Source organism: Vicugna pacos, chromosome 17, assembly GCF_048564905.1.
Source record: "Vicugna pacos chromosome 17, VicPac4, whole genome shotgun sequence".
NCBI lineage: Eukaryota > Metazoa > Chordata > Mammalia > Artiodactyla > Camelidae > Vicugna > Vicugna pacos.
In genome coordinates, this window is record NC_133003.1 from 23,079,962 (window position 1) to 23,092,068 (window position 12,107).

General features: G+C 39.3%; 1 protein-coding gene across 7 annotated transcripts in view; it reads right to left on the reverse strand.

Annotated features, from left to right (window-relative positions):
• DCAF1 (DDB1 and CUL4 associated factor 1) overlaps window positions 1–12,107 on the reverse strand; it is a 73,265-nt gene that overhangs the window by 20,955 nt on the left and 40,203 nt on the right. For all 7 annotated transcript variants that reach the window (XM_072941361.1, XM_072941358.1, XM_072941363.1 and 4 more), the window contains 9 exons: window positions 11,764–11,933; window positions 8,892–9,016; window positions 6,704–7,967; window positions 5,827–6,025; window positions 4,818–4,900; window positions 4,189–4,273; window positions 1,384–1,617; window positions 769–862; window positions 162–266 (listed from right to left, as the gene is read on the reverse strand). In XM_072941361.1, coding sequence (XP_072797462.1) covers window positions 162–266; window positions 769–862; window positions 1,384–1,617; window positions 4,189–4,273; window positions 4,818–4,900; window positions 5,827–6,025; window positions 6,704–7,967; window positions 8,892–9,016; window positions 11,764–11,933 — 2,359 coding nt within the window. The remainder of the gene's footprint in view (window positions 1–161; window positions 267–768; window positions 863–1,383; window positions 1,618–4,188; window positions 4,274–4,817; window positions 4,901–5,826; window positions 6,026–6,703; window positions 7,968–8,891; window positions 9,017–11,763; window positions 11,934–12,107) is intronic.

Sequence of the window (12,107 nt, forward strand, 5' to 3'; positions counted from 1 at the left end):
CAGCTTTTCTGTTAGAGGAATTCAAGTTGATTGTTCATAAACATTTCCATAACTCCTCTGCTTTTCAGTGAAAAATTATAATCCTCTCAGAAAATGGAGGATCTTAGAAAAGGAGCACCAATACATGGCAAAATGACCAATGTCTGCCCCTTCATGCTTACCTATAGGTTTGTAGTCAGTTGCATTAAATGTTCGGAAGGATGACCCAAAAGGGCTTTTCATCCTCTCTTCCATTAAGTCTTCTTCATCATCTGCCTGCAGCATAGCTAGTTGGGAGGAAAAGGGGAAATGGGGCAGGGGAACAAAACACTATTAGAATCAGAAACATCCCCCATTCACAACTGTAGATACTAATTTTCACTGAAATCTTGAGACTTCAGTGAGTTTCCCTGTAGTAAATTCACTCTGCATCTAGTTAGTTCCTCTCAAAGCATCCTCTCCTTGCAAATCCAAACAATATCCTGAACCTCCTGCAACAGTTAAAGCTGAAAGCTTACAAAATCCCAAGACAAAAAATGCAAAGGTTTTTCTTTACATTCATAATGATAACATATGGGAAATCACTGCATGAAATTTCTCTGTATACAAGATTTACTTGTTATCTTCAAAGCCAGTCACCTTGCACCCTAAATCAACATTGTTTTCATCAACAAATTTTGTTATCATTTATGCTATTATCTTGAGAGACTTCTTAATAGGAAGTATCCAATTAAGTGAGGGGAGAGGAGAGAAGAAAGAGAAAATCATGAAAAATAAAACGTTTATTACCTCCATACATCACTGTCCCCGTGTGGTTGAACACCACACGACACTGATCCAGTGCAGGAACTGTGTGTAAAAGATGGAAAGTACGAAGGTCCCACTAGGAGGGGAGTGGTCAAGGAAAACTATTTTACCCAAAACTTCTTATCTAACCTCTTGGAGGAAATTCTGAAACACCACTTTTCTCCTCCTTCTTATTAATGATTTATAAGTCAATGAGATCAAGGTAAAACGATATCCTCACATACATGAAAGCCACATGAGTTCCCCTTCTCTTATCAGCAGTGCTTCATTTCACTCTTATGTATAGCAATCGATTTCTATAGAGTAAAAGCAAAATTCTTCTGAAGATAGATAAAACTCAATTTGATACTTGGGGAAGTGGGAGGCAGAAATCTGGTCATTCTTCCCAACATAAAGAAAACATGCTAGTAAGAATCATCAATAATTACCAAAATCAACAAGAATCCACTGGAGATTCAATGACACTTGAAACCAAAGGAGAGGCACCAGGTTATTACCTCTGTGGTTACTTCAACTAGGTATTGGTAGAAAGATAAATTATTTCTGCATTACAAACTAGATAACAAATGGAAAGTGAGACATGGGTGTAAAGGATACAATCTCAGTATTAATGATGACCTCCAGCCCATTCGGATGGAAAACTCCACTGATGTTCATGTTGAACTTGTCAAACTTGTGGATGGCCTGCGCAGAGCGGACATCCCAAAGGACGCCATCATTTAAGACAAGATCATCTGTAGGATTAAAGGTGGCACAGTTCCTCTTGTAGTTGTTGGCAAGATCTGGGTTAAACAGAGTCAACAGCTTGTTGCCAGTCTGAATATCATAAATCTTTAGAGAAGAAGGGGTGGGAAGAGAAAAGTCAGACCAATCCATCCGTTGACAAATTCAAACAGAAGCTGTGTTAAGTATCTTTCCCACACTTTCCAAATCCCATCAAAATTATAAAAGCCCTAATACTGGAAAATAACTGGAAAGTAGGAAGGCCACACACATCCAAGCAAAGTTTATGTGCTGTGCTTTCCATTCAGGGTTTGAAAAGTCTCTTTCCCACAAGTAAGAAAATGAGAAGCTAAGACTGTAACAGGGATAAGAAAATCCTCTTCTTCCCAGTCCCCCTTTCAAGAAAAAAAAAATATTTCTAAGATTGAAAATGAGAAATTCTCCATATGGATTAACCAACGGTTATCCATAGAATACTCTTACAGGTTACTTTTTGGAGAAAGGCATCAATGAAATATATTTTTCTCCTTAAACTCTCCCAATATACCAGTTTAGCCCTACAATAGTAACAATTCCAAAGTCTACAATGTGCAACCCATGCAGAGACCAGATCTATCCCATCAGCTTACAGACATGCTGTAATATTTCCAATCTTTAAAAAAAAAAAATCCTCCTTTAACAGAGGAACAAATAAGGAGACACCACAAGGAAACAAACAATCCAGATCATGGGACAAGACAACTAGCCTGGTCTCTTCAAAAGTCAATGTCATGAAAACTGAAGAAATGGTTCTTGGCTTTAAAATATTAGTGAGACATAACAATCAAATGCAATATGTGAATCTTGGCTGGATCCTGGTTCAAAAAAACAAAACAAAACATTTGAAACCAAACATATCAGAGAACAATTGGGAAAACTGAGTATGGAATGGTATTAGATGGTATTTGGGAATTACTATGAATTTCTTATATTTGATAACAGTGTGATTATGCAATAAAATGTCATTACTGCTAGGATATACATGCTATGAGACTTAGGGATAAACTGTCACAATGTTTGCAACTTACTTTCAGTGATTCAGAAAAACACACATTTACACAGAAAGAAAATACAGCAAAATATTAAACTGATCAATCTAGGTGATAGTTATATGTACTACTATTTCAACTTTTCTACATATTTTAACATTTTCAAATGAGAAGTTTGGGGAAAACCCTTTCACCACCCCATATCCTCCACCTTAAGCTACTACCCCCACTTTTCTACCTTACTTTTTCAGCAAAACACTTCAGCAAAAGACTTATCTATACTCAGTGTCTCCACTTTTCTCCTGTTCTCTCATGAACCGAGTCTAATCAGTTTTCATTCCAGTACACAAACTAGCTCCTGACAGGGCTTAACAATGACCACCCCGTAACCAAGTCAAAGGTCATCTCTCAATTTTCATCTTATGCACTCCATCAGCAGTTTCTGACCCAGAAGATCAATCGGAAGTTTTTGAGTACCCTTACCTTCTAGGGCACATGTTTTTCCCGGGATCTCCTGCTGCCTAACTGGCCACTATCTTGGTCTCCTTCCCAAATTCCTCCTCATAACAGCAACTTCTAAATATTGGCACATGCCAGGACTCCGTCCTCACTTTACTTCTCTAGCCTCCTTAATGACCTCATCCAAGTTTGTAGCTCTAAAAATACTGACAAGTGGATGACTCCCATGTTTATATCTCCCATCACAGACTTTTCTCCTGAACCCTGAATTTGTATATTCAACCATCCATTCCCTATCTGAAAATCTAAGAGAATCACACATTTCATGTGTCCAAAACCCAGGGCCCAGAAGCATCACTTCTCATCCCCTCCACCACGCCTACCTGGGCCCAGCCCCACTGCAGCTCTCACATGTTAGTGGGCACAATATCCTCCTAACGGGGAAGCCTGCTCTTGCTTCTCTCATAGAAACCAGACTCACACTTAAGGAAATTTATATCTAGTCACATGCCCTCTTGCTCACCCTCCAGTGTCTTCACCTCACTCAGAGGAAAAGCCAAAGGTCCTAAATAACACACTGCAAGATACTACATCGTATTCTGTACCTCCCCCGCCACTGACCTCAGTTCTTACCCTCCCCTTCTCCCTCCCACCTCCCAATTAAGGGCTTTTCCCTTGTCATTCCCTGTCTTAGATCACATTCCCCCAGACATCTGAGTGACACCCACACTTCAAGACGCTACATAAACATTATCCAATCAGTGACAATGATTATCCTAGATAAAAAAGAAGTCTCCCACACCACCACCACGCACTTTCTGCCTCTTACCCTGCTTTGTTTTCACTGGCAGCACTTACCACCTGACATACCATATATTTGCTTCTTTACTGTCTCCTCAGTGAGGGTCCATAAAGGCAGGGACTTTATTTCATCTAAAACTTACTGCTTAAAAATATCTGCTGTGCTATTTGAAATCGTTCTCAAATTGCCAAGTTAAGTTCATGTGCAATCTTTTCACATTTTTCCCATATAGGTTAGAACTACCCCATTACACTTCTGGATGCCATCTGGAAACACTATGACTGAGTAATTTCTTGTCGCCCAAAGGACTTAAGTCCTCACATTCAGTCCAGAAGATTTCAGAATAAATGGACAAATCAGCTTGAAAGCAGTGGATTCTTAAGTACTTACGTGGGCAATGTCTCCTTTTGTGCCTATGACTCGATCCTGAGAGTGCTTACTGAACTCGACATAGTGATCTTCTGTGAAGGAATGCCTGTGAACAAACAACAGAAGTAGTGAAGTAACTGACCTTCAGGACATACTCACCCAACTGACTGAAAATAAAGCGATCCTCAGCCTCTTGCCTGACTATACTCACCTAAAGATTCTCAGTTCCCAAAGAGGAAAAAATTGTACACTTAACATTAAAAAGCAAATCCCTCCATCAGTTTTGTCCAAGCAGATCCAAAGTAATTAACGGGAACTACTTGGTTAAATAAATGGCTAGAAGGACACATGTGCCTTTGAATTATGCCCCAACAGAGTGCAACTTTCACATGTGAACATGAGAAAACATACAGATGTGCCATTTCGGATTAGTGAAGGGTCTACTGTATGATGGGAATGTATATACTGGGTGAGAATGTCCAGGAACTAAGAAAGATAAAATCTTGTTAAACATGAACCACAGATGAGGAAGAGAAGTGAGCAAAATAACTTACAGCATTCCTTTTTCCCAAAAGGCTTTGAGTCAAAGAATCAGATGAAAAGGGTAAATCATAAAACAGAGAGACTAGGTTGTAAAAGTAGATACATACTTCATATCAAATACTGATTTCATTCCCCAAAGTGCAGACAGAGGCTGGCTCCAAGTAGCAGATGTCAGCAGCAAGGACCCGTCCTAAAAGAAGAGGGGAGGCCCAAGGTGGGTAATCATATGTTTATATAAATGCTACCTGCCATGAGCATTTTAAAATCAAAGCATAGAAAATATTGTTGGATTATGAAGAAAACAGAAATACTCTCAGGAATCAAGAAATGGTCGGAAGCTGCTGGGATTTAAGCAACATGTACCTCCTATGTCCTAAAAAGTAACTAAATTTAAGAGAATATTACATCCTCCTGAACTAGTAACAAAAATTCCAAGGGGGGGTGGCTTGGAAAGATGTCCTCCTTAATATTTGGCCATATTTCTGTCTCCTTCATCTGAAATATCAGTCAACTGAAAACAAGTGTTAGCCTCTCTAGCTAAGGATTCTTAAAGATTTCTCAAGGAGAAAGCCCAATAAAAGCTGAGCCTCTTTTACTCTAAAATCAGAAAAATTATCCTTGTCATCTTAGCAGTCTTGACTTTTAGAAACAGCAAAGGTGTCAATTCCATCCACAGAACAATACTAATAAATTATGAGCCACCACTGGAATCAAATAATGCTTGTTCTTCTAAAAATTCACAGTACTTAAGAGATTTCCTTCTGACATACACAAAAAACTCTTGTGGTCATAGCTGATAATCTGTTTCCAACTGAAGCAAATTTTTTAAAAAATCTATCTTTAGGTCTTAGAACAAAGACTGGCAAACATAAGGGCCAGAGAGTGAATACTTCAGGTTCTGCAGGCCATATGGTCTGTGTTTCATGACACTATGGTACACAACTCTGCCACTGTAGCACAGAAGCAGCCATGATAATACACAAACGTATGAGCATGGCTGTGCTCCAATAAAACTTTATGTACAAATACAGGCAATTAGTCAGCCAGCCCACCGGCCCATAGTTCACCAACCTATCCTAGAAGAATGACTGGGAACAACCTAGAAGGAACCTTTACCCTAGAAGGTTCGAGGTGTGTGATAGCTGAGTTGTGACAGTTATAGCTGGCCTCTTCCTGTCCACTAAACACATTATAGAGCTTCAACTGCCCAGTGCAGGTGCCAAGCATCAGGAACCGCTCCCGTGCTGAGAATGCACAGCAGGTGAAGCCACTCTCATCCTCATTGGCTTCCCGGAACACTGAAATGGGGCGGAATCTAAGCAAAAAAAAAAAAAGACAGAATCAGAGACAAGGAACATGCAAGAACACGGAAAAAGGAAACTGTTAGAAGGAAAAAAGTATGTTTGAAATGGGTTCTTCATAAATATCATAGTGACCTTCAGCAGTTAATCTTCATTTTAAAAGAGAGAAAAGGACCTTCATTTAAAATTTTAACATTAACAAAAATGCCCATGTTTAAAACCTGAGATCCTACGACCTCTATGTAAGACTGTAAAGAATCAGAATAGGAGGGGAGGAGCTACAGCTCAGCGGTAGAGTATGTGCTTGGCATGCACAAGGTCCTGGGTTCAATCCTCAGCACCTCCATTAAGAAAAATAAAGAATCAGAAAAGGAGACAACTTGGACCAGCACAAAAACAAATTTGGGAGCCTAGATAGGGAGAGTATTGCATGGGTTCTAGAAAATATACTAGTTATAACAAGAATGAAGATTATCTTATCAATGTTGCCAATAATCACATAAGGAATCCACCGCTGACAAAAGAGGGTATAGTTACAGTGTTCATGTAGTCCCACAAAGTAGGAATTCCTGGTATTGCAGGCCAAGAAATGGTTTTCTGGACTAATCACTCCATGCTGATACTGCCCATACACTTTGATTTAAACAGAAAAATCATTCCAATTCCCAGGGAGTGAGGTTACCTCTCCTTACCTGCTAAAGATAAGGTGCCTATCAAAGCATCCGCCATCCACCCCTCCATACTTTGGAAATGACGCCCTGCGGTTTAGCCTTGAGGTAAAGTTTATTGGCGCTTGCCGCCTCTGTTTTGGCTCAGGACATTGGTGAGGAGTAAAGAGAGAGAAAGGTGGGCAGGTGGCAACTGGGTTCTTGCAGCGCGCATGCTGCTCTCTAAGATATTCTGTGATGATACTGTCCAGCGTAGGTGGGGAAGGAAGATGTCTGTCCAACTGCTTTTTTATGGCTGGGCTTTGGCTGTAGGCGCCATGGTCCGACTTCTGCCGCAACACTCTGATTTTCCTGCCATTGCAGGGTGATGGCCTCTCTCTGATAAAACTGATCCTACCAATCAAAGGGGAGTTGCCTGCATAAGATGGGCCAGGCAGAGCTAGTGAACCCTGGGGGGCCCGTGGCTGAGGATGAGCAGCAGGGGCAGAAGGGGCAGAGGCACCCACAGCAGTATGGCTGCCCAGTCGAGTTGCAATGCCATTGGCAATGCGAGGGGTCCGGGGGAGAGAAACAGGAGAAGCAGCAGCAGTGACTGGGGTGAAGGCAGAAGAATGGGAGGCAGCAGTCATGGGCAGGTCAGCTTCTTTAGTCAGCACGGTTGCTGTCTCTCCAAGCCCTTTAGAAATGAGATGGTTCCGTATCAGCAGAAGCAGCTCTTTCTCAGGAAAGGAGATCCTTGACTGGGCAACAACATCTGCTTTCTGCAGTCGTGCCAGGGACACATCAGTGCCAATGAGAAGTGGCTTTCCTGACACGCGTTCAATGAGCTCAGCAGCATACTTGCAGAACTTGACGTGGTCACTGCGCTTGTCCTGCAGCACAGGCTCCTTCATCAGCTGCTGGATCTGGCAGCTGCTAAAAAGGGGCAGTTTGCTGATGATCTGCCGGACAGTGCTACTGCGAGACAGGCCCACCAGGGCCTTGCAAGCCAGGGCCCGGATCTGGTCTGCATCTGTGATGGGCATCTTGATGGACAGTAAGGACAGAAGCACCTTGATGCCATTGTTGGACTGGACCACATTCCACATCTTGGCCAGAGTGTGCTCGCTGCTTTTGGGAGTCTGAGGCAGCTTTCTCCGAGGAGTTCCAGAGATAAATTTGCCAATACTAGAAATTCTGTTATCCGGGCCACACACACAATTGATGATAATCTGAAGTGCTGACTTCTGAATTTCAGCATCATGAATGAAAAACTCACCCTCAGCCACTCCCAAAATAATGCTGATACCTATCGGGGGGAAAAAAACATTTCATATAACTCCTCATAAAACTAATGGCCAACTTCACTGGTTATTCCAGAGTCAAAATTTCTATTCATTTTGTTCTATTTAAAAGAAAATTACCACACTTTTTAAGAAAAGTACAAGGAATAGTTTGTGTAAAATGCAATCAGTTCTACTACAATGTATCTTTATGACGCAATACCTCATAAGCAGTTGTTAAATAGGGGAATGATGTCAGTATAATGTGGAAGTCACCAAGGTTCATGTGCAATTTTTCCTAGGTAAGGAGAGCAAAAATAGTGGGAATAAATTAAAACCTTCAGCAGGAAAGGAAAAAGCCCTCAGCCTGGCTGCTATAGTGGCAGCAGGAACTCCTTCTTCTATATATGAGAAAAGTTAAAAACAAGTGGCTATGCCTTGGACTTTCAGAGTGGTGCATCCTAGGACCCAGAGCAGGCACACTATTTGTCATGCTCACCTTAGCAGCAGCCCCCATAAGCCTGCTTATGGGGTATTTTCAAACAAAGTGTATGCTTTTGTTTTGTACATAACAGCTGCTATCCATTCTGAACTGCCTGCCACTTACTAATTTTGTTAGGGCTCAGATAACAAAGTTGCTTATTTTCACTGTCTGCCCCAACCCATTTTTCTCATGAATTCTATTTTTAGCACAACACTCTGCAGAGTAAAAAGTTTTCAGGAATGCACATGTAAACCATTATAGCAGAAACACCTGCACAACCCAGAAAACCTGAGTTTACTCACATGACTCCCCTATATGAATCTAATGGCATGACTTGCAAGGTACCCTCCTCTATTACCTTCTGCTCTAATATTGCAAAATTCGGTCAGGTAAGTAACCACAACCAGAATGGCAAAGGAAAAAAATCCAGACCACGCAATAACAAAAATGGCAAGGTACAACCTACCTACAGTAGAGACAGTGGAGCCGGCCTCATCCAGCACATCCACTGATTCTGCCAACTGGAGCTGGATTTTTGGCACAACAGTGAGAATAGCCAGGACATCCAAAGCAAAGCGCACAGTGTCATTCCTGGACAAGAAGAAGAATTAGTCAAAGGGAAACTAGGATACAGTCACAAGAAACAACAGTTAAAAGAGACAGACAGACAGACATACAATGGATCCAAACTACTACCTGTTTGGCTCTGTCCCTAGTCATGGCGTCAAAAGAGGTTCTGTAAGTCACTATGACATTACTTTCAAAAAACATGGGACTGGAATTTTCACCCATCAAACTGCTAAGATTAGAAACAAAGGATAATCCCCAGTGCTGGTGAAGATGTACAGAGACAAATGTTCTCAAACTTTCGGTGGGAGTAGAAATTAGGATACTCTTTTTAGAAAATAATCTGGAAATATAAAACAAGGTTCTTAAAATGTTCATAACCTTTGGCCCAGGAATTTCCCCTCTAGGAATCTGTACTAAGAAAATAATCAGAAGCACAAACAAATATTTATGCATTAAGATGTCCATTATCACATCATGTAAAATAGCAAAAGAATTAAGAAAACTTACACAAACAGGAATACACGTGTTAAATTATGGTACACTCATACGATGAACTACTTTGACAATTATTTTCAAAGAACTCTAAAGGACAAAGGAAGAGGCTCAAAACAGTACATTAATGAAATAGAAAATTTAAGATAAAAAATTTTAAATCTGACAACACCAAGTATTTGGCAAGAAGGTAGAAAAATGAAAACTCCCATTGACTGCTGTTGGGAGAAGAAAACACTACGATCACTTTCCAAGCAACTTGGCAACATCCACTAAAGATGAAATGCAGACAAACTACAACCAAGGTTGTACACATCATGTCCTCAAGAGAGACTCCAAAAAGAGGTTTGTGGTACCATTCATTTGACAAGAAAAGAAGTAACAGATACTAAATGTCCATTAACAGGAGAATAAAGTATAATATAGAAATATAAGAGTTCAAATAAATATCAACATGTATAAATCTCAAACACATAAGGATGACTGTATACCTAACACTTATATTAAAAAAGTAAATAAAAATACAGGGCAAAAAGCAAGTTTGCAAAAGACGCATACAGGATAATATTTACATAATTTTAAGGAATACAAAAGAGTACTATATTGTTATTTATACACCCACACATGTATGGCATAGACACATGAATGGAGACAATGCACACCAAATTCAGAAGATTGGTCACTTTGGGAGGCAGAAAGAGGAAAGGAATTGAGAAAGAAACAAATACAGCAACATGCCAACCCTGGGTATGGAGTAGTTGTTACTTTATTCTTGACCTTGAGATATTTCATGTAAAAGATTTGCTTAAATATTATAATCTCAATCATGTATATTTACATACATTATGGAAAAAAGACTGAAGAAATTAACAGTGGCTGAGAATAATTTTCATTTCTAAGGTTCTGTATAATCTAAGCAGAAACAAGAGTTTAATTTTATTTTTAAAAATAAGCTTTTAAAGAACATACTTATATTTTCTTAAGTAACCAAATATGGATTTACCACTCAGAAAATGTATTTATAACCTTCCTAGTTATCTTCTGAGTTTTCATCATCTTTAAAGCAATGTTCTCCGAGTAAATATAATACCCTACTTTAGTGCTCTAAAACAGTGGTTCTCAAATTTTAGCTAGGGGACCCCAGGAGTCTTTGAGACCCTTTCAAAAGATGCTGAGATATAAAAACCATTTTCATAGTAACACTAAGCGGCTATTTCCATTTCTCAGTCTCATTCTCTCACGAGTGTATTGTAAAGCTTTCCAGAGGCTGTCATGTGTGATGTCACATAAGACTGAACATAAAAGCAGATATGAAATATTAAGCCAGACATTTTAAAAACTTGATGAAATCATCTGGTTTTATTTTAGAAACTTTTCATTAATAAGCTAATGGGTTATACAACTAATTAGCACAACTAATGGGTTCATATTTTTTAAATAAATTCATAAATATTCTTATATCTTCTCAGTTTTAATTTCTAATATGTTAAATATCAATAGATATAATACAAAAACAAAAGTTTTAGGGGGGGTTCTAATAATTTTTAATATGGATCCTGAGTCCAAAAAGTTTGAAAGTGGCCACTCCAAAAATATTCCCCTAGATTTAATATCCTGGGATTTTAGCAAACAAGCCATGTGCACCCTAAATAAGCCCCTGGAGTCTTATGGTAGTGGGCAGATAGGAAAAGAAAGTCAAGAACCACTGTTTATTAACCTTGTTACTATCTTCTCTTCAGATTCTTTTCCAAAATATGATTTAATTCTGTTTGTATCATCCTGAAATAGAATCCATCCAACCTTCTGATTCCATCAGCTGTCCTTTTTTCCTGACCTTTGTCCTGCTCTGCTCTGTTTTTAACTGAATGGTGAAAATCATAACAAGAGTAAAAAATAGTTTTATGTGAAGGTAAGATAAATATTATATATGGTTCTCAAGCAGTGGAGAGACATTTTAAGTCTAAGTACCAAAGGATACTGGACTCTAGTCTCAAGACAGGACTTCAACCCCACCTCTGCAGCTGTCACCATGTAAATTACATAACTTCTCTAACAGTACAGATGCTGATCCCTGCCTACTGTGCAGTATTCATAATCACCAAGACAAAGCACCCTATAAATTTAACATTACATTATCACACTTAATCTAGTTTCTCAGATTCAAGCCCAAAATTTCAATTCAGTGAGTTTTTGTTAAGCACACACTATGAGAAAACCAACATCAATCTAGCAAAAAGCAAAATCTAACTTCTTTTGAAACCCCTCTCTGATCCCACCTTGCATAATAGGTCTTCCAATTGCAGGCAATAGAAATAAGCTGCAACAAGAGTTGGACACAAGACAGTTTGAGGAAGACTTCAGCTGGTTCCCAGTATAGCTGTGCTGGGCCATATTCTATCAAAAACTCCATCATTTCCACAATTTGTTCATGAGTATAAGAACATGCCTAAAAGGAGAAAGATATATCACTAAAGAACTCTATCAATTTGCCTGCTTTCTTCAGCACAACTCAATGGCCAACAGGTTTTAATAACAAAGCTTAGTAATAAATGCTTTCAAATCCCACAATTCTTGAGTCCACAGCCCGTATGTGAAATAATAAATACATATATATTGTTTA